Genomic DNA, 22,824 nt, shown 5'->3' on the forward strand with positions numbered 1-22,824 from the left:
CCCATTGTCTTCTGTTGGACTTTGAAGTGTCCTGTCTGCCATTCCCAGATACACCTTATGAGAAGGTTTCCGTCGTCTTAGCGCTGTCACACCCACAGCTACCTCAGGAGCCACCTCAGGGATGGCTGCTGCTCTGCTGGCCTCTGAGCTCTCCTCATCACCCGGCCCTCAGCTGATACAGCCAGGGAGCGTTATGGGGCCTGACGCCCTCCCTGCTCAGTGTTTGAAGTAGTTCCAGAGGGCCTGGAGCCCTCCAGGGACATGGCTGCTGAGGTAGCCAGCTCTTGCTTCAGAATCTGTGTCCCTCGTATTAGCTGCTGTTGATAGAACATGGTGGGGGTGGGGATTTATCTTGCAACTTTGCATTTCTTTTATCTGTTGTTTCATTTTATTTAAGAAATGGTGAATTTGACCTTTTACCTTCTTCTGGTGGAGCAGGGGTGATCCTAACAAAGTCATGGGCTGACTTTGCACACTCAGTTGCAGAAGTAGGTAGGCTTTCTAGTAGGAATCCGTTTCTCTCAGAGATATTGATGGTCTGGCCAGGTGTGGTAGCGCACACCTGTTATCCTAGCAGTTGGGAGGCTGAGGCAGGAGGATCACCCATGAGTTTGAGGCCAGCCTGGGCTACATGGTAAGTGCCAGGCCAGCCCAGGCTACATAGTGAGATCCTGTCTCAGATCAAGGAAACAAAAAGAAATACTTGACATGCTCTTGAAACGTGATTGATTTTGTGGTGAGCTTGCTGGCGGGCACGGGGAGGCGATCTAATGATCCTCTGTGGTAGGTCTTAGGGAGAGAGAGTACTGCTGTCAACAGGACCTGCATGGTTCATCAGCACCCAGACTGCTTCATGGTTTTTCATGAGTCTGTCAATACGTACCAGGTTTCGGGAGACTTGTTTCTGACGAATTCTTGCTGCTGTGTTCCAGTGTTAACAGCTGAGCGCGCTTGGTTTCTCTCTGCGCTCTATCCCTGACTGACAGCAGCGGCTGCCCGTCCGGCCAATCACTTAACCTCTCAACCTTTGCAGAGCAAAGAGCTAATGAACTAACGGAATGCCCGTGCCCAGCACTAACCTTTCTTTTCGTGGATGTCCGTTTTTGTGTAATAACACAGACCTCAGTCGAGGACCCTGCAAACTGCAGCCATGCACTCCTGTCACTGGCTTTCCCTTGTCGTGAAGGTCTCCTCTGCAAAAGTTGATAGTGGTGTCACTTAACTGTGTAAACCACTGCTAGGGTACCTGGAAGGCAAGAGCTGTAGTTGCAGACTAGAAAGCAAAGCAGGTTTTTATTTGCTCTGACTGGCATCCTCCGGGTAGAGCCAGGAAACAACTGTGAGTTTGCTGTAGCCACATTCCTCCAGGATCATGCGCTCGAGAGTCCGCCGAAGCAGGTAACTTGGTGATTATCGTAACATTTTCCAGCGCTTTGTTTTCTTCTTTTATCCCCAGTTATAATCAAGGGTCAAATATTCTTAAAGAACGTGAAATGAATTCAAATGCTAGTTGCATTTTATCGTAGGCTTCTTTTGGAGTCCCAGACAGTAAGTGTCGACGCACACGGATATGCTGAATGATGAATGTCATTTTAGAATTTTATTTTTTTCAAGATTCTACTCAACATGTCCCTTCAGAAACCAGTGAGGACCCTGAAGTTGAGGTGACCATTGAAGGTTAGTTCCTTAAGCCTTGACTCCAAGAGTTCCCTTCTGGTCATGAGCATATACGTCACAGTCACACTGAGTGTGCATCTCATCCATTCTGGAGGAAGCTGGGGACAGAGCAGCCCACGCCCCAGCAGGGCTCCCCAGTTGCTCTGGGTGACGACTGCGCTGTAGTAATTGAAGGGAAAGGCATCCAAATTTAGATCCACACACATGCAGATTTCAGGATATTTTGGGTTATGATATGAGAAATTTAAGAAAAGCTGGAGCCCCCCGAATCTCAGTCTGGTGTGGGGAGGACAAGGCTGCCCAGGGCAGCCTCAATCTCTTAGACTCCTGCCGTCCTCCTACCTCAGTTTCCCAAGTATAACTGAGACTGTAGGCATATGCCATCATACTTGGTCAGTAACTTTGAAAGCAACCCCCCACCCCCATACTCCTCCTTCATGAATAATATACTATTTGTCTTTTGAAAATGTTTGGAAGCAGTGGTTACAAATATTTTAAATTTTAAAATAATCCCCATTAGCTAAGTTCTTTACCCCAGTTGAATATTTTTGTTGTTGTAGTTTTGTTTTGTTTTTGAGACAGGGTCTCACTGTGTAGCCCTGCCTGGCCTGGAACTTATTATGTGGACCAGACTGGCCTTGAACTCACAGAGACCCTCTTGGCCTCTGCCTCCCGAGTGCTGAGGTTAAAGGTGGCGTGTGCCTTTGGTATTTTAACTTTTTCCTAGGGTAGGGTCTTACTACGAGGCCCTGGCTGTCCTGGAATGGTTTTGTAGGCCAGGCTGACCTGAACTCTTAAGGCCTGCCTGCCTCTGTCGTGGAGGGCTGGGTTAAAGGTGCACACTGTCATCCAGACCCCTCTTCCCTTTAACCCGCTGTCTCCCAGCACTCCTCACCCAGGCTGCCCTGAGTTTGGCGGTGGTGGCAGTCCACTGCTGATAGGAGATTTATACACACATGTGCTGTGCAGACGTCTGCGGTGCTGCACAGCACAGCTGCACTGTGATACCAGACTCTCATCACAAAGCTCATGCCCTGGCCGCCAGCCCCACACAGCTGCTGGTTCCTTTTCCCTGGCCACAGCATAACTTTCCTTGGTTTGGAGGCTTGGGTGTGCTCTGTCTCCCGCTCCGTCGCTGTGCCTGTCTGCCGTGTCTCCATTGTGTTGACGATGTGAGCTGTTGATGATTTTGATGATAGAGGTCTCTTTGTGCTCCATGTGCGCTCAGCAAATTAACACACAAGTTGTCTTTCTCATTACCGTGATGTTATTAACCTGAAAGCTATTTTGAATTCTTTATAGTCAGTTGAAGAATTGAAATTTTATCACCTTTAATTAAAAACCTTTTAAGGGCTGGCGAGGTGGCTCAGCTGGTCAAGGCACTTGTCACCAAGCCTGAAGACCTGAGTTCAGGCCCCAGGACCCCCATAACAGAAGACACCCAGGTCCTGCTCTCCACAGCCTGTCAATGAGACACTTCTACCCCTCCCCAACACATACAGTAAATGCATGAATGAGTCATACACTTTTAAATTTAAAAGCCCTAGTTAACTTCTAGAAAACCAAAGCATGTAAATCAGCCTTGTTCTTTAGATAGAAATGAGAAAAATAGGTGCTGTTTTGAATTACAGAAATAAAACTGGAGAAGATTGAGATTTCGAGGGTTTTTTTCTAGTATTTTGAGACATGGTTTCTCTGTGTAGTTGTGGTTGTCCTGGAACTCGCTCTGTAGACCAGGCCTGACGCTTGCCTCTGCCTTCTGAGTGCTGGACTTAAAGGTGTGCATTGCCTCCAAATGGTGCTTTTTGTTTTTTTTGTTTTTTTGTTTTTTTTGGGGGGGGGGTGAGACAAGTTCTCTTTCTGTAGCTCTGGATGACCAGATCCACTCACTGGCCTCTGCCTCCTAGTTGCTGGGATTAAAGGTGTGTGCCCCTCCATCTGGCCCCAAGTTGGTAGAGTGGCTGTGTTAAGATTGTTTGCAAAGTAGATCCCATCTTACAGCACAAAAGTCACATGAACAAACTGAAGGGGTGGGAAAAGGTCCCCGACTGTCATGGGCGAAGCCATTTCAGGAGGAAAAGCATGGGGCCACAGGGCTGACTTAGCAGTCAGGAGCACTCGATGGCCCTGTGGTGGCTAGCACCCTTCCATAACTTCTGTTCAGGGGTCCGATGTCTTCCTCTGGACTTGAGGGACTCTAGGCGTGCATGTGCTGCACATACAAGTGTGAAACCAACGCTCGCATAAAGGAAACCAATGCACATAAAGAAATGCATCCTTTTAACTGAGGGGAAAGCGTGTGTAGAGCAGCTCCTCGATTAGGGTCCGCTTCTACTTGGAAGAAAGGGCTGAGAAAATGAGGTCCCTGCTGCCTGGGGACAGCAGTTTTCCCTGTTGCATCTCTCTCCATTTCCAATGTAGTTTATAAAAAAGGAGACATGGAAAAAACAACCCTGTTCGGATTTTACAGTGTGGTCTCTGGGCTCTTGTGTGCCGCAGTCCTGTGGCTAGAGGCAGGTTTTAGCAGCTCACAGCTATGTGAGCAACCCAGTTCTGGGCAGCCGTGGAGCGATCAGACCGTTCAGCCCTCAGTTTCGTAAACATTGAGCTTATGTTTTGGGCTAGGGTGGGCCGCCGCTTCCTTTGGTATATCCAGTGAAGATGCAGGACATTTGTCCCACATACTCTGAGCCTCGGCCCTGCTATGTAATGACCAGAGGCTAGACAGCTCATGTAGGGGGCAGCCGGGTGCACTCACGCACACTTGCATGTATGCATGCATGTACACACACATGCTCGATCACTCCCGTGCTGGATCAGTTGATGGATTGACTTTGGTGTGTTTTATCTTGTTTTTGTGAGAGGTCTCCTTAGGTAATAAAGGGTCGCTTTTGAAAAGCTGTCTCCTTATATCACTTGCCTTAACAGCCCTGGCCCCAAACCATTCCCCACATTGAGGCATTTGCATGCACTCACACATGCCCAGCCTCCAGCTTTGACGTTTTTTACTTTTCTCAAAGTTGCTTTAAAGTAAATTTGTTTTCTGATTCATGTTTTGTTTTCATGAATGAACTCTCTTGGAATTTTTTTCTGTTATTTTATTTTATATTTTTTTGTCTTAGCCACACAAATATTTCTGCATGCTTGTGGTCTGTCTGGCCGCTTGGTCACTGAACACCAACACACATCACTGCAGAACCGTGTGTGCCGCACACTCAAATGGGATCACATCAGTCCTCACTGTTAGCCCCGCTAAACAACAGTTGATTGCATACAAATGAAACTGTGAGTTTGGACAGTGTTCTTCAGCTCTGTGGTGTCTTTAGGAAGCTTAGGGTCGGCTTAGGTAGGAAGCCATGTTCCAGGGATGGCTTTCTTTTTTCCGTTTTTGAAGTGATACTGAGGGCAGTGGCTGCCTCAGGCCATGGACAGGTGCTCATTTAGTCAGCTCCACCAGCGTCAGAGCCGTGTGTGCCTGGTAATGCTCCTGCACCATACACTGTTCGCCTGGGGCGCGGCAGTATTTCATGCCCAGCACCTTGAGGCTGCACGGCCACCCTGTGAAGCAGACGGAGAGTGGGTGGTATGGGAAGGAGGCCCTGCCCAGGGCAGAGAGGGTGGAAGCCTGGTGAGTTTGCTGGTTCTTGTCTAAGCCAGCACCTACGGTGCTTTAAACAGTTCACACATAACCAGAGAGGACCAGTGCAGTGACAGGTTAGGATTGGCTCCGAAGGGAAGAGAGGAGGCCTCACCCAGCAGCCCGACTCGAGGCTCTGTGAGCAGTTGCTTTACCGCTGAGCCACGCCTCCACCCCATGCTTGTGCTTGTTACTGTACCTCCATGTCTCTCGGAGAGCACAACCAGACGATGGTCTTTAATAAATGTGCATTAAGTGTATGTTCGCGTCCCATGGATTATCTTCATAAACTATCAGCATGTCGTGTGCCCGCACCTGCACCCTGCCCCACCCCCCACAGGGTTTCTCTATAGCCCTGGCTGTTCTGGAACTCAGAGATCCTCCTGCCTCTACCTCCCGAGGGCTGGGATTAGGACATGCACCACTGCTGCCCACTCGTATTCTGAAATGGGTTTTAACACAGGTGGGGAGTTGCTTTTTTTGTGTTTTGTTCTTTTAGACAGAGTCTCTCTCTACATAACTCTGTCCTGGAACTCATTATGTTGACCAAGCTGGCTTTGAACTCACAGATCCTCCTGTCTCTGGGCTGGGATTAAAGGTGCGAACTACTATACCTAGCCCAAGGAGTAACCTCTAGACATGGAAGAAAATCTGCCTGGCTGTTTTCCCTCAGCCTGGATTTGAAACAGACCATTTCTCCAGGGGCCTAGTAGAAAGAGTTAAACCCAGAGTCAACTTGGGCCACAGTCTGAGCCACTGACTGGCCTCCCTCTGCTTCCTTTTTCTTTTTTAAAAATTGAGACCGTGTCTAATGTGGCCCAGGCTGGCCTTGAACTCTATTGCCTGCCTTGAACTTTCGCTCGGTCTCTGTGCTGGGATCACAGGTGGGTGCCCTGACACCTGGTTTTCCTCTCTGCGGAAGCCCAGACTGGCCTCGACCTTGACACCTGTCTCTCAGGTGCTGAGATCACAGGTGCGGGCCACCACACCTGCTTCAGCTTGTCCCACTTTAAAGTCTGCTTCAGAGTAACAACTACACCTTAAAACAATTAGCGTGGTATTTTGTTGTATTGCAGTGGTCTTTTCTAATAGCTGTTGTCCCTAAATAATAATTATTTCTATTCTGTACTGTCGATTTTCCTAATATCAGGTCACAAGGCCCAAGCTGGCCTTGAACTTGGTCTGTAGCAAGGAAGACCTTGGGTTTTCCATCTTCCTGCTCACACCTTTTTTTTTTTTTTTTTTCCTTTCTAAGACAAGGTCTCACTGTGTAGCCCTGACTGGCCCAGAACTGACAGACATTCACCTGTCTGTGCTTTTCAAGTGCTAGGATTAAGGTGTACACCACCACTGACAGCTTAAGATTCTGTGAGCTCCATTTTCGGATGTTAGAGCCGACAGCTTAGGTGTGGGTCCTGACCTCCTCGGGATGCTGGTGGCTGTTCTTACTTGGGCCAGGCATCCCCCACCCCAGTGTTGGGTGCACTGAGAGTTTACTTGGGGGGTCCTCTCTGTGCCACAGAAGTAAGCATGGACTTCACACATGTTGGCTTGTGTGTACTGCGCCCCCATCCTGCAGGGTGTTTGTACATGGTCCTGTGCTGAAGGAGTCAACGTCTCTGTTTCCTTCATTCTGGAAGTGTTGTGCTATTGAAAAGATTTACAGAGCCAGCTCAGTGGTGCATGCCGCCGTCCTGGCACTTAGGAAGCTGAGGCAGGAGGATCCTAAGTCCAAAGCCACCTTGTCTCAAGTCAGAGCAGCAGTGAAAAGCTGGTGCTTTAGTGCGAGGGCCCATTGCCATGGAGTCAGGCCCGCAGAGAACAAATGTTAAAAGAAAAAACTCCCTAAACCAAGGGAAACCAACTGCAGTGTTTGACACAGCCTATCCCTGCCCTCTGCCCTGCTCCTCCCCAACCCCCTTGTCTGAGGCCATCTGAGCCGTTTGTAAGTTTATCCGTTGATTCATCTTCATTCTTTTTCTGTAATACACTTATACTGTTATGGTGGAATGGCTGCCTCCCTTAAAACCTTTTTTCTCAAAACACTTGAGAATGGAGTTGAGCATAACTCTAGCCATGAAAATTCTAAGAGGGGAGAAACTGATCAGCGGGATGAGCGTCTATCTGGTTCCCAGCTGGTGCAGCGGGCAGTGGGGCAGCAGGCAGTGGGGCAGCGGGGTGGCTAGAAAGTCCTTGTGAGTCCCCAGACTTGCCCTCAAAACTGCTGTCACCCAGCAGCTGGTTCCCATAGTAACAAAGATTTTCTTTCTCAAGATGATGATTATTCTCCACCTACCAAGAGGCCAAAGAGCAGTGAGCCGCCCCCACCCCCACCGGTCCCAGAGCCCACCAACGCCGGCAAGCGCAAAGTGAGGGAGTTCAACTTTGGTAAGTCTGCAGCAGGGAGGGCTCTGGGTGGGCAGTGACGTCAGAGGCAGTGGGTCTGTGTGCAGCCTGTTAGCCGAGGGGAGGGAGTAGACTGCATTTGGCTCCCCATTACCCTTCATTTTCCAAGGTAGTCCCCTTGGTTTTGTCTGTTGCCCGTGTGTTCTAAGGGACTGAGTATGTATCCGGGTGGGTTAGATTTGTGGTCCATCGTTTAAATGCCTTGGTGTTGTTTCCGTTGGCATAGGTGTAGACCAGTGCCCTGCCAGCTGGAGTTTGTGTGTACGTGAGTTAGGGTTTTTTTCAGCAGCCTGTGGAAGTGCAGCCACCTCCCAGTAAAGCCTGGCTTTCCCACAGCTTCAGGCCTCAGCAGTGCCACAGGCCTGTGCGGGCCTCTACCTTGCTGCTGTTTGCCAGTGCCTAACTGGATCAGCCTTTTCTGATCGCCTATCTTCCCCCGTTTGAAAGCTCCAAAGAGGCAGGCTGTGGACTGTTCTAAAAACAAGTTTCAAATGTCCTCCAGTCTCCAGCCGTTCCCAAGAACCACAGAAAAAGGAAAGACCCTTGGGGAGGCAGGAAAAAAGCCCAACTAAGGTGGGCTGGTGGACTGGTTGTCTGCTGTGGAGAACACCCAGTGCCAAGCTGCCCGTGATACTGAAAATAGACCCTTCTCGTTTTCAGAGAAATGGAACGCGCGCATCACTGACCTACGGAAACAAGTGGAAGAATTGTTTGAAAGAAAATACGGTATGTCTGCACCAGCCATTCATTTCAGGCCAGGCAGGCAGGGCTGCCGAGGAGTTAAGCCTTCCTCACAGCTGTCCCTTATACGTGTATGGCACGTGAGAAATAGTTCCAGATTACCATTAAGTGGAAGCAAAGTCACTGTGTGGCTCTGATGGCCAGACCCGCTGTGAAGACCAGCCTGGCATCTAGCTCACAGAGATGCTCCTCCGCCCGCTGCCTCCAGGGGTGGGGTTAAAGGTGTGCGCCATCGTGCCTGACTCAGGTGCATACTCTCTGGTTGACACTTTCTCGGAAGCTGTTTAGAAACACGTTTACATTAGCTGTATGGGTGTTCCGGGTGCACTGTGCAGAGATAGCTGGGAACTGCAGTACGTTTGGGAACTGCACCTGTGGGAGCAGCAAGTGCTTAACCACTGAGCCATCTCTTCGGCCCCCAACATAGTCCTTAAATGTGGTGGAGATCTTGAGAGAAAGTCTGGAGTTGCATATTTTCCTTTCCTTGCCTCAGGTTCCCTTTGCATTCCTGCCACCTCTTGTTCAGGCCGTAGCTTGTGCTATAGTTCACCCATTTCAAGGCAGGAAATGCAGACAGTCCGGGTAGAAGTGGTGACACACAGCAGGCAGGTCACAGCTAGGCCAGGGCGCCATGTCTTCGCTTCCCGCCTCCTGCAGGCGCTCCTGTGGGCACGGGGACAGACGGTGTCCTGAGGGTCTGGGAAGAGCACAGTCCCTGCAGGAGGCCGGCTGGTACGGTGTGCATTGCTTGCTCTCTGTGTGTTCACGTTTCCCTCAGCCCCGTTCTGAGCTAGAGTCGTCTAATAGGGCAGGAGCTCCCTGGCCTGGTGCTCCGTCCGCAGCAGTGCAAGGTGGGGCTGTTATTTATTGGGTTGTTTTGTTTGCGTGAGGCAGGTCTCACCATGTAGACCAGGCAAGCATGGAACTTAGAGCAATCCCCCTGCCTCTGCCTCCTGAGAGGTAGAATCACCACCATGGCCACCAGCCAAGATTCTTTTGTATATAAGACAGTAATTGTGTGTCAACTGCTTTGAAATTATCACAACAATCACCATGTTTTATACATTGAAAGCGACTTCAGGGGTCGTTGGCCTCACAGGAGGAATCCTAACTGCTATGTAGACCTGGTATCTCGTTGGGGATGAGCAAAGTTCGTGCTCTGTCTTCTCCATGGCTGACGCGTGTGATGCGGCTGAAGTGTTCATGTTTATCAGACACGCTTGTCCACAGAACAGCAGCCGACAGTGACGCTGGTGGGACAGGGACTCTATTTGCTGACAAACTTGACCACACGGTCCATAACTGCTGCATTCGGTTACCCTGGGGTAAAGAAACCGCGGTCACTATAAATGGTGCAGATCAAGAATGTAGAATGTTTTCCATGCTCTTACTGGAGAGGAATCCTTTTAGAAGTTCAGTCGTAGAGAATGAATGCTTGTGTTCCAGAATTTCGATGGTCCCGTGTTTGTAACCCACATAGCAAAGCGGCGAGCGCTGCGTGCCGCCTGTCGTCCTGTGTGGAGCTGCACAGACCTTGTCTTGTAATGATGGCCCCTCTCTCTTTTCATCCTAAAGCTCAAGCTATAAAAGCCAAAGGCCCGGTGACGATCCCATACCCTCTTTTCCAGTCGCACGTCGAAGATCTGTATGTAGAGGGCCTTCCTGAAGGGATCCCCTTTAGAAGGCCATCAACGTACGGCATTCCTCGCCTGGAGAGGATATTGCTGGCAAAGGAGAGGATCCGCTTTGTGATCAAGAAGTAAGTGGGGCGACTGCACTCGTGCGCCTCTCGTCTGTGTCGCTTGCTACAGTTTGTTTGTTCGTTTGCTTATTTAATGCTGACAGAAATTAATCACAGGCTGTATGTAAAAACTTGAATGATTGTATATCTGTTCATCTTCCAACTTTCCCTGTGTTTGTATGATTGGTATGTGTGTGTTTGGGACACATAGATGCCTGTGTGTGCTCGTATGTCTGTAGGCCTTGAGGTTAATATCATGGTGGCTCACTGCACTTTTGAGAGCTGGGTCTCTCTCAGTCAAACCCAGAGTTCCTGATTGAGCCAGGCCGTCTAGCCCGTGTCGCTCTAGCAGTTGTCTCCGCCATCTGAGACTTGGATTACCAGTGGGCGACACTTGGGAGGCAGAGGCAGGTAAATCTCTGTGAGTTCAAGGCCAGCCTGGTCTCTATCATTGCTAGGACTGTTAACACACAGAAACCCTATCTTGAAAAAAATCAAATAAACAAACAAACAAAATTAATAATAATGTTATGGTAGGGGGTCGCCACAACACGGGGAACTGTATTAAAGGGTTGTAGCATTAGGGAAGTTGGGAAGCACTGTTTTAAATCTGGCAAATTGAAAGCCTGTGAACATAAGCTTGGAAGGAAGACTGAGTAGGAGCAGGAGGCCAGTGTTAGCCCCCTTCACACTAATGGAAAATCATAGCAAGGGGCGCTTCCTTCGCTGTTTCCTAAGCCAGTGCAGTTGTCAGAGGTGCGATGCTGATGAGCCCATCTTAAGATGGCAGCCGCCCGTACAGTCCATATTTGCTTGTTTCTTTAACTTCTTTATATCTAACTTTGTGTGATGCACGCATGTACACGAGGAAGTTAGAGGTTTTTTTGTTTTTTTTAATTTTTTTTCTTTTTTTTTTTTTTTTTTTTGGAGCTGGGGACCGAACCCAGGGCCTTGCGCTTGCTAGGCAAGCGCTCTACCACTGAGCTAAATCCCCATCCCCGGAAGTTAGAGTTTTAGGAGTCCGTTCTCTTTCTACCAGTTGCAAAGATTCCGTGGATCAAACTCAGCTTGTCTGTCCTGTGTGGCAGTTTGTGCTTACGTAATCCTGCTCCGTCCACTTCCTAATTTCTTGGCCAGGATTGCAGCACTGCTTAAGATCTAAGGGGGCCTTTGTAAAGTGATCCCAGCAGATCCAAAGATGGGGAACCTCTTAGGCGTACACTTTGAAGGCATAGATGGCGTGTCGTGTAGGAAGCTGAAGTAGCAGGCATACATTTAAAATGAGGGGCGGAGCTGGAGAGACGGCTCAGCAGTTTGGGAGCACTGGCTGTCCTTCCAGAGGACCCAGGTTCAATCCCAGCACCCACATGGTAGCTCACAGCTGTCTGTAAGGGTACCCGACACCCTCACACAGAACACATACACAAATCACCAAGGCATGTGAAATAAAAATAAGTTAAAAAATTAGTAAAATAATAAAATAAAATAAAAAGACAAAGCCAGAAGACCGGCGTCTGGGAGTGTTTCAGGACGTCGTCGTGGTTTGTAGTGTAACCTTTAGTCTCACCATTCAAGAGACCGAGGCTAGAGGATCTTGATGAGTATGGGGCCAGCCTGGTCTACATAGTGAGCTCCAGGTCAGCCTGGGCTACTAGGGAAGTCCTGTTTCAAAAGAGTATGAAGGAAACGAAACACTGATCCGTTGTTAGAAGACTGAGAAGTTATGAAGCCTTTGCCTCCCACGCCCCAGGCATTGCAGCGTCCTGAGCTCCACCCAGTCAAGAGCTCTGTGGACTGGGCCACTCAGGCTGCTTCTCGTATTTTATAGGTTGATGGTTCAGAAAGATAAAACATCTCTGGCACTGCACATACGATTGCTGGATATGTGTAGAGTTTCAAAAACAAACAGACAAGCAACAAAATCAGTTTTGAATAGAACATATAATTAAAGGATTATGTTACTGTAAAAAGTTTAAAGTCCCTGTAGCAAGGTACCTCTTTCACTGTGAGCACATGAGGCGTCCTCTGAGACAGTCTGCACCTTCTATTCTGGACGGGGTTCTGAGGTTGGCTTAGGTGTGCTGGTATGCCGTCGGTCTGGACGGTCGAGCACTGCAGTGTGTGTGTGTGTCTCCTTGCTGCATGCCGCCTGACAGGTACTCACCACTTAACTCTGTCCTTTCAGACATGAGCTTCTGAACTCAACACGAGAAGATTTACAGCTGGACAAGCCCGCATCAGGAGGTGGGTTAGCCATGGCGTGTGCATGGAGATTGTGACCACTCAGGGCGGCCGCATCCTCCCCTTTAAGTTGATGTCCTCATGAAGAAAGGCCTTTGGGGCTGGAGAGATGGCTCCGTGCTTCAGAGCTCTGGCTGCTCTTCCAGAGTTCAAGTCCCAGAAACCACATGCTGGCTCACAACCATGGTGTGCATGAAAACATACATTAAATAAATAAAAACAAATCTTTGAAGAAAAAAAAAGAATAGACCTTTGACCAGCAGCTGTGGGTCGTTCAGTAACGTGCATCCCAGAATCGTAGTGTTCCGTAGAAGAGGAACGCAGCTCCGGAATAGCCGTCCAGAGATGGGTGGATTGCGCTCTGAGACATGTCTGTTGCTGTGGTAAACTCTGACAGTTGAAAGGACTTGCGGAGGAGAGGATAGGTAGAGATGAACTGCAATCCTGGGCAAACCTGCACACACGTGTGTACTGCCTGGCATGCTTGGCCATGCTTGTAATCCCAGTACATGAGAGGCAGAGCAGGCTGGTCTGTTTGGTGAGTTCCCGGCTAGCCAGGGCTAGTGAAATACTGTCTCAGAAGGAAATTAACTAAAAGTGTATTGTAAAGTCTGCATTTGTGGATTGGATAAAGGTCATCAGTTCTATCTAATTCAGGACGTAAAGTATAGTTTGTTTTGTGTTCCTCGGGATGAAGTGGGAATTGCCCCATGTAGATTAATAAATATCTCCTGAAGAGTTAAAGGTAACTTCTGTTAAAGGGAGAAAAATTAACTAGGGTATTACCATAGCATTTAACAATCTGACTAAGGAAATGCTGCTAAACCCAGAAAATGTGTGCCTGCCCTCACAGTGAAGGAAGAGTGGTATGCTCGTATCACCAAACTGAGGAAGATGGTTGACCAGCTCTTCTGCAAGAAATTTGGTAAGTAGGCTCTTCCCCAGAAGTAAGCATTACAGAGTGATTTGAAAGAAACCATATATGTGAGTGTGCGAGTGTGCGTGTGTGTGCGCGCGCGCGCGCGTGCGCGTGCGATACGTGTGCAGATGTCTGTGGAAGGCAGAAGAGGGTGTCGGGTCCTAGACTGACAGGTAGTCGTGAGCCACCTAATCTGAGCCCGGCCGCCCGGAAGAGCAGCGAGCACTCCGAGTTGCTGAGCGTCTCTCCAGCCCTGGTGGTCTTTTGTCACTTGTTTTGTTGTTAAGTGTTATTTCATTTAAGGAATTCGACTTAACCTAATGTTTCCCTTGCTTTTAGTAAAAATTTAAGAAGTTTTAAAATCTATATAGAAGGCAATAGACCAAACCTTCCGTATTGTTTCTTTAATTTTTCTTTTTGTGCTGCGGTAGATTGGGCCTTGCATGCCCTAGACAAATGTTCTACCTCCTGCCGGTAGATGTTAGGCAAGTCCTCTCCTGTGAGCCGCACCCCAGCCCTGAGTAATTGCTTCGTGAAGTTTTATTTATGCGGTGTAGGTATTGATTTGACCGTTTGGATTTGTTTCTCTTCTGGGTCCAGTGAGAAGGACATCAGGACCAGGGACATACAACTGTCCACTGGCTTACTAGAGCCAGTTTTAGTTTTTTGGGTTTTAGTATTTATTTTGTTTTGGTTTGGTTTGGATTTTTTTTTTTTTTTGCTATTTATTATTGCTTTATTATTGTTTTTGTTGTCTTGAGACAAAGTCCCACTATGCAGATGGATGTAGATCAGGCTGGCCTCAAACTCAGAGATCCACCTTCCTGTGTCCCTGAGTGCTGGGATCAGAGGCCCGGTTGACGGTGTTGGATTTATGGGTTACTGGCACGGAACTGAGGGCTTCTTGTACACTAGGCAAGCGTCTTCCCATGTCCTCAGACCTGGTTCGGGTGTTGGTTTCGTTTTGATTATTTAAGGATGACATGCAGCCCTTGCTGGCTTGGACTTTGCTCTGTGTAGCCCAGGCTGACCCTAACTAAAGGCGTGAGCCGCTGTGCTGTGCTTTGCGCCTTACACATTCAGACACTGACTGTCTTTGGATTGTTACCATTGCATAAAGAAGATCCTCTGTGTGGCCGCTGTGTGGCCTGCATGTGTGCCTGCACGTGTGTCTGTTCACCGCTGGCATGGATGGTGTCCATGGCAGCCAGAAGAGGTCTTGGATCCCCTGGAACTAGACTGCATGTGGCTGTTAGCAGCCATGTGGATGCTGGGAACCGAACTCAGGTCTTCTGCAAGGGCAGCCAGTGCTCTTAGCTGCCAAGCCGTCTCTCCAGCCCACAAGTAGCTTTTCACTCACTCAACTTTCTCTCTTTATTCTTTTGTTTTTTGGTTTTTATTTTTGTTTTTGTTTTTTTCCGAGACAGGGTTTCTCTGTGTGCCCTGGCTGCTCTGGAACTCACAGAGATCCTCCTGTCTCTGCCTCCCCAGTGCTGGAATTAACCATACACCACTACTATCCAGCTTTCAAGGTTTTTTTGGAAAGGGAAATTTTATTTTTCCACTCCCCAGGATAGTGGAGAACTAAATACCATCTACCGACCGCTGAGAGTTGAGGCATCTTATCCTGATCAGGCCCCTACCTGCCTTGGTAGTGACTTCCTTCCTGTCGGGTGTAAGCTCTAGAGCCTCCTCCCGAGTGTGCCAGAGCCCCTCACGTCAAGCAATGGTGCTTGTTTATTATCAGGGATGTCACCATTATGTCGTTGCGATTCCTGTGTAGGGTGGCATGTGGTTCACTCAGTCTTGGTTCCCTAGAGTGTCACTGCCGTTGGCTGTTGTTGGCCTTACCCAGGAACTGACAAAGGAGGAGAGGAAGGGGAAGGAAAAGGAGAAGTGGCCGGTAGAACATGGGGCGGCTGAGGAAGCAAACTCAGGCTGGGGTCTGAGATTGGAGCCCGTCAGGCACTCGCTTGGCAAGACTGAGGCTCTTGGTTTGGTCCCCATTTCTATGTAATAGTTTTTTTAAAGTTTTTTTTCTGTGTAGTCCTGGCTGGTATGGAACTTGGAACTCTGTAGACCAGGTTGGCCTTAAACTTACAGGGATCCACCTGCCTCTGCCTCCTGGGTGCTGGGACTAAAGGCGTTAATTCTAGAAAAGTTTTTCCCAGTGGCCACTCTCCAAAAAATGAACTTTACTGGCTCAGTGACTCGCATTTTTGGTGGATCTAGAAATGTGCTGTTTGGGGACTGGTGAGAACTCAGCAGGTGCCCTTCGTTAGGTTTCTTTTTTTCTTTTTTTTTTTTTTGGTTCTTTTTTTCGGAGCTGGGGACCGAACCCAGGGCCTTGTGCTTCCTAGGTAAGCGCTCTACCACTGAGCTAAATCCCCAGCCCCCTTCGTTAGGTTTCTAAGGCAGAGGGAACAAGATCTCGCTGAAATCACCCAGGAGCTTGCCCCAGTTCTCCAGCATCCATTGCCTGTCCCTGGCACCTGTGCACCCCTGCACACTCATGCACACTCGTGTGTGCAGTAGAGACAGCTCAGGGTAAAGGGGTGACCCAACCCAGCCCTGGCTTAGGAGCATTGGTTCTGGGCAGGAAATGGGAAGGACTTCCTGGTCCGTGAGCTTGGCTAGAGAAGATGGCCGACTGTGGGCGTGGGGACTAAAGGGCTGAGACAGGATGACTTGAGAGCTCACTGTCTAGGAGGCAGTGTCCTTGAATTTTTCTTTCCTTTTATCCTTGTTGAGACAAGGTCACATTGTATTTGTAGCCCAGGCTGGCCTCAGACTCGGCAGTCTCCCTGCCTGTGCCTCTGCCGGCCATTTGAGTGCTGACACTAAAGACTTCCTCTGCATCGACGCCCAGCCATCAGCTCTTCCCTCCTAACTGCTGTCCATTCAAACGGCGTCTTACTTTACAGAAAGCGTGTTAAAATTAGGTCTAGATCCTGTCCTGTTTAACAGACAAGACAGCTGTGGATCTGAGCTGCTTGCTGCTCCTCTCCTTTTACTGCCGTGGTGGGGATTCTGTGTACGTGGATTTCAAACACACTAGAGCCCTTCAGATCTGGCGTTGCTGCTATGAAGGAAGGAGTTAAGACAGGGTCGGGGGATGGCTCCCTTGTTAAAGTGCTTGCCTCAAAAGCGTGAAGCCCCGCGTTTGGTCTCCAGAGCCCGTGGTAAAGAGAAGTGGACCTGGTATTGCCCTTATAACCTCAGCAGTGGGAAGTGCAGACCAGAGGTCCCCAGAGGTCCCCAGAGCTCGCTGGCCGGCCTGCCTAGCCTATGTGGAAAGTTCAGGCTAGCCAATGAGAACCTGTCTCAGAGACAGCTGACAGCTTCTGAGGACCTATACGCTCTACTGACCTTTGCTCTCCACATGCACACATGCGCACAGGTGAACAGAGAAATTAGGACAGAAGACTTAAAGTCCTAATAAGTCTTCCTAAAGGAAGAGTCCATCAATAACAAAGGAACTCGGGCTGGTTAAGCCCTGCCTTGAGCAGCTACCAGGCTGCAGAATATGCAGAGGTCACCTACAGGATCCAGGGACTGGCTGGCTGCTAGTTTGCTGTCAGTCATTTGAATATTTCTTTTAAAAGCTGTTTGGATGTAGTTTCAGACTAGAAATCAGTAAATGCCTTTAATGACCCCCCACATGGTTGGTTGCTGTCTCTCTCTCTCCCCTATTCTCCTCCCTCTCTTCCCATCTCCCTTTTTTCCCTGTCTTCCTCTCCCTCCCAAACCCTTCGGCCTGGACTTACCTGGAACTCCATCCCTGCCTCGGCCTCCTGAGTGCTGGCATTGCAGGCTCACACACATGGCGGCTAGTTTTGTACTTTAGTTACAATCTTTGAAGCTTTGCACTTGGGGGTGTTCTCATGTGTGACCTCAGCCTGAGTCTCCTGACTTGAACTCCTTTTCCACAGCTGAGGCCTTGGGAAGCACAGAAGCCAAGGCTGTACCGTACCAAAAATTCGAGGCCTATCCCAATGATCTCTATGTGGAAGGACTTCCAGAAAACATTCCTTTCCGAAGCCCCTCATGGTATGGAATCCCAAGACTGGAAAAAATCATCCAAGTGGGCAATCGAATTAAATTTGTTATCAAGAGGTAAGATCTGTGGAACAGATTTTAAAAGATTCTTTTTTTCCTGATTAAAGACCCATTTGATGACAGTGGATCTCTTCCTCCTAAGTGGCCCTCCCTCTGTATACTTAAACTCAGTGTTTACATGAACTGGCTGAGCAGGGGTCTCTCTAGTGAGGGCTGAGATTTACAGAGTGGGTCTCAAGAACAGCTCTGTCTTGTGATCATAACTCTTGTCCCAGGGCAGTGAGACAGAGCATTAGGACGCAGGGTGGGTGAGCGGGCGGGCGCTTCTAGGCTGGTCGCCGGTGTATGGCCTAGAGCAGGACTTTCCATCTCCGGGACAGCGGTCGAGGAGGAACGTGACACATAAGAGTATTGTGCCGTGCTTGCACTGGCTGCCGCCTGAAAGACATGTTACAAGTGGGTGGTGTGTGTGGGGAGCAGACACAGAAGGCTGTCGTCACTCACTCCCGGAGCAGTTGCCAGGGCTTCCTTCTGCCTTGTTATTTGGGGCAGTGTTTTGGAGTGTTTGTCAGGATTGAGGTGTGTCAGATGTCCAGTTCTGGTAGGGCAGGAGGTGGCAGGCACGACTGGTGTACATTTATTTCTACAGAGACCCCATATTCCACCTGAATGTAGAACTTGCTGTTTTCAGAACAGCCGCCAGTATGGTTCATTTCCTTGCACTGGAAGGCGGAATGGGCCATATGTAAAAATAGTTGACTGTGTCCAGCTCCGTGGGAGACCTTGACACTGCTCCTGAGTGCTCTAACCACTAATGTCGATAACACTTTCACAGACCAGAACTGCTGACTCACAGTACAACTGAGGTGACTCAGCCACGGACGAATACGCCAGGTACGGTTACACCAAATCCCTTCCTCCTTCCTGCCTTCTTTGATTTAAATAATTAAATTTCTTGAAAAAATATTTTTCCATATTGGTGGGACCTGAGCGCAGTGCCTCACATTTGGCAAGAGCTCTACCACTTTTCCCTTGTTGTTTTGAGATAGACTCGCCCGCCCTAAGTTGCTCAGACTAACCTTTGTAGCAGAGGCTGGGCTTGAACCTGTGATTCTCTTGGATTGGCCTCTGAAATAGCTGAGGTGACAGCTCTGTAGACCAGGCTGGCCACAAACTCGGAGATATCCTTCTGCCTCCCGAATGCTGGGGTCAAAGGTGTGCATTGCCACTGGAAGTTTGATCCTAGCTCACCACATTTTACCTGCGCAGGCGCCGCATCTGGCCAGTAACACTGTCAGTGCAAATGTTCAGACTTTAATCTTTGTTCCTGCAAGGCTCGTTCTCCTAACTAAGCTTGCAAACTGGTAAGCAAGCCCAGCAAGCAAGCCCAGCGAGCAAGCCCAGCGAGCTGTGGAGACGGGGCTCAGTGTTTAAGCTCACACTGCTCTTCCACAGGACAAAGGCCTGCAGCTCCAGCTCCTGGGGGCCTGATGCCCTCTCTGACCTCTGTGACTTCTGCACTCATGTGTTATAAACATATATACATCCATTCATTCAGGCACACAGACATTTGTATGGAATAGGATTATATGTAGAGAGAGAAATTTACATATAGAGAGAAATGTCTGGTGCGATTTGCTGAGACGAGAGCAGTCTGTAGAAGCAGCCAGACATGAGCATGTGCCTCCCACGAAGCCTTCACCAGGAGGGCTGGGCCAAAGTTTGCCACATATTTCAATCTGGCCTGTGTTAGAAACTTTCCCCGCTAAAGCAGAAGAGCGGGGATCCCAACTGTGCCTTTGATAGGCTGAAGTGTGAGTGGCTGGTCATCCTGCTGTTACTTGGGTACAGCGTGTGAGCTAATGTCACGCCTGAGTCCTGAGTCCTCTCCATCTCAGAGTACCTGGAGCGAGTGCCGAAGGCCGACCAGTGTATCAGGGTACAAGAAGTTGAGAAATGGCATATTTTGTGTTCTTGTTTGGTTTGTTTTTGTGGTACTGATACATGATAGGCACCCTCTCTCTGCTGAGCTACACCAGCCTGATGGTGCTTATTTCTGATTAGAAAGTGGTTTTGTTGGTGAGGTTTTGGTTTGTGTGAGTTTCTAGGACCGTGGTGAGCAGGCAGATAGGAGAAGTGCAGCGTGCACTGTGAAGGAAAGGGAAAGCCGTCAGCCTCACCCAGCAGGCTCTCGGGGACCTTCCTTACTTAAGATAGGAATTTAAATGTAAATTCCCTCTCCCTTAGCTTTTCTGATATTTGAGAAGTATGGGAATCCTTCCCCCCTTTATTCCCGAGAGTTTTTATTTTTAAACAAAATCAAATTAAGAGTATTATGTGACCTTCCCTGGGGAGTTGGTTTACTATTGGCCCCAAATACTGGAGGGTGAGCAACAGAGCACAGAGACAAGTCCAGGTCGGTGAATCAGCAGGTTTATTCTCTTCTATGGGAGCTCCAGCGAGGGCTTGCTATTAAGTAGGGGTCATTCGGGGAGCCCCATCTTTCAGACCCCATCTGCAGCCAACTTTAGTGCCTGCAACATTTGCTTGGCCATGTGCAGGTGGGACACTAGGGGGTGAGTGGCGGGATCTGCTGCTCCTCCCCTTCCCCTGCTGTTCCTAGGCCTAGTGACACACAGAGGCAGTCACAGCTGGTCTGGGTTTGAGGTGGCAAAAGAAAGCCACACTGTGCTTGGGGAGGTAGCCCTGCAACAGTCAGCCCCTCCCTCCAGTCCTTGGTCTTCGTGTCACGGCCCACTGCATCCTGGCAGTGCGCCGCACTCCCACAAGAACCACTTCATAAAAGCGGTTTCCTATGCCGGGAGTAGGGTTGCATCCCTTTTATCCCAACACTCTGGGAGGCAGAGGCAGGAGGATCTCTATGTATTTGAGAATATGGTCTATATACTGATTTCTAGGACAGCCAGGGCTACAAGGAGAAACCCTGTCTCACAAACAAACAAAATCCCTATCTGATGTTTTTGTGTTTATAGGCTGTTGTAAGACTTTCTCACCCAACCATAAAAACCACAGGAGTTTCACAAGTATGCCAGCCCCCTGCACCCTGGGTGTCAGACTGCCACGTCAGAGGTGCTCATACATACTCCGATGCTCAGGACAGGGACTGTGTAGCCTACGCTGGCTATAACCCTCCTTCCTCCTTCTCCTTAGTGCACGCATGCTTTTCTGAATTTGTAAAGCCCTCAGATGTTATGGTCAACCATGTAATGGAAAGCTCCCACCAGTCGCACCTCCCTGTTAGCCACAGTTCAGTGTGGGACCTCCCGGCCCCTCTGTGGGCCTCACTTACCTGGTCCTGTGGCCAGCACAGTGCAAAGGTGACTGGAGCTCCAGCTTCAGGGTGGCAACAGCCAAGTCCCACTGTGGGTGAGGACTTGGCATCAGTCTCAGGGAAGGGGAGTCTCTCCTCCCGGAGTTTGTGAATCGCGTCCGTCGGTCCTGGGAAGAGCATTACTGGTTACATTTGGTTTTGCTTCTTTCCAGTCAAGGAAGATTGGAACGTCAGGATCACCAAGCTCCGCAAGCAGGTGGAGGAGATCTTTAACTTGAAGTTTGGTAAGTGGAGTCGTGGCTCTGCCCAGTCTGCAGACAGTGGCCATGTTCTGAACTAGTCTGTGGAGTTGAGAACGTAGTGGAGGAGGCTCCAGAGAACCAGCCTTAACTCTCCCCTGCTGGTCAGCTCGCCCCATAAACCATCGCTCTGCTCCTGTTTCCTCCGGTGTCACAGTGGGGGTGACAGGGAGACCCTTAGCGTCACTGTGCACCTCTCCTGGGTGGCATGGGGGCTTCGTCGCTTGCTCCTGCTTCCAGGGAACCGTCCTGAGTTTCTCAGCTCAGAGCAGGTTTCACCCTGCCGTAGTCAGCCGTGGAGAAGAAAGGATGGCGGGGAGGGCTCTCTCTACTGTTAATATCTGCTCTGAGGGTCTTGAGCCCAGTGCTTCTGGGAGCTCTCAGCTGGGGCATCCACAGAGTTTCCGGGAAGATTCAGGCCTGCAGGACAGCAGGGTAACTCAGCTGTCAGCCCCATGTTGCGTTTAGTGGCTCGCTTCTGCCTCAAACACGTTTTCTCATAACCTGGCTGTTGACTGCTCTGAAAATGTTTAAGTGTTTTTAAAAGTACTGTTCATGAGCGGGAAAGCGACCAGGTAGTTAAGAACACTGGCTGCTCTTCCAGAATGTCTGCTTTAGGTTCTGAGCACCCATAGGGACGGCTCTCGGGCGGCCTCAGCTCCAGGTCAAGGGGAACTGCCTCCTTCCGGTCTCTTGGGGGCCAGGAATGCATGGGATGCATACATGCACAGGAAGTAAAATGCGTTTATTTTAAGAGAAATTTGTTTTTAAAGTACTGCTTGTTTTCTGGGTTTGATGGTTCATGCTTCTAAGCTTAGCTCTTGAGAGGCTGAGGTGTAAAATTATCCTTTTACTTTCTTGATGTAACTGTAACTGCCTCTGTCTGCTAACCTAGGCCTAGAGCTGGAAGCTTCCGGACTCCACACAATCTAATCTTGGCCTAGAGTGTTTTAGCCTCTGAGACTTTCTGGGGAAAAAGCTCCCTCTTAACTAGTTCTTTCTGGTCTCTGGCTAGCTGGTCAACTCAGCCGTTCTGGCCCAAACTCCTCTCCAAGTTGACTGATTTAATTCTCTCAGGTTCAACAGAATTGCTCTGCTTGGCCTCACACTAACTCTGGTGATCTGTTCCAGTCTCTGGCTCCTTCTCTCTTTACCCTGTCTCTGTAAAACTGTCCGAGAAAAACTCCCTCCTTTCTCTCTCCATGCTGCTGTCTCTTAAGTAGTCTCTCTTTCTCTCTGTTCTCATGAGAGGTGGGCATGTCCTATTCTGCCAAATCTTTCTCTGATTCGTCACTTTGTCTGCCACTCAGTTAGGACTCACTTTCAAGCATGGCTGCTTCCTTCTGCAATCTAACTTTACCTTCATCGTGTGGGATTAAAGGTCTATGCTAAGGACTGAGCCACCACAACTAGAGATGGCTTTTTTATCAGTAAATAATATAATCTGGGGGTTCACAGTGTGATCAAATATCCTGAAACACTAAGGCAGGAGGATTACTATCAGATTGATTAGTTCAAGTCCAGCCTGGTGTAATACTAAGAGCCTGCCCTAAAAAAACAAAACAAAATCACTGATTTTCAAAAGTGTAATGGTATAATTTAATTCCTTTTTTTTTTTTTGATTCTAGGTTTGTTTGTTTTTAAATTTTATTGTATGTGTGTGGGTGTCTTGCCTACATGTATGCATGTACACGATGTGTGTCTAATGCCTGTGGAGGTCTGAAGAGGGCATCAGATGCATAGAAGTGGAGTTATGGATGGCACCATGTGGGTGCTGGGAACAGGATCCCAGGTCCTCTACAAGAGCAGCAG

General features: G+C 49.1%; 1 protein-coding gene across 50 annotated transcripts in view; it reads left to right on the forward strand.

Moving 5' to 3' along the window:
• Nucleotides 1–22,824, forward strand: part of Gtf2i (general transcription factor II I) — a 75,353-nt gene that overhangs the window by 40,725 nt on the left and 11,804 nt on the right. For 25 of the 50 annotated variants that reach the window (XM_087578654.1, XM_087578661.1, XM_087578669.1 and 22 more), the window contains 9 exon segments: nucleotides 1,615–1,677; nucleotides 7,589–7,702; nucleotides 8,381–8,446; nucleotides 10,037–10,220; nucleotides 12,388–12,446; nucleotides 13,297–13,368; nucleotides 17,295–17,478; nucleotides 18,257–18,315; nucleotides 20,926–20,997. In XM_087578654.1, the coding sequence (XP_087434780.1) occupies nucleotides 1,615–1,677; nucleotides 7,589–7,702; nucleotides 8,381–8,446; nucleotides 10,037–10,220; nucleotides 12,388–12,446; nucleotides 13,297–13,368; nucleotides 17,295–17,478; nucleotides 18,257–18,315; nucleotides 20,926–20,997 (873 nt within the window). 50 annotated transcript variants of the gene reach the window in all.

Source organism: Rattus norvegicus, chromosome 12 (genome assembly GCF_021556685.1).
Source record: "Rattus norvegicus strain SHRSP/BbbUtx chromosome 12, alternate assembly SHRSP_T2T, whole genome shotgun sequence".
In the NCBI taxonomy this organism is placed as follows: Eukaryota; Metazoa; Chordata; class Mammalia; order Rodentia; family Muridae; genus Rattus; species Rattus norvegicus.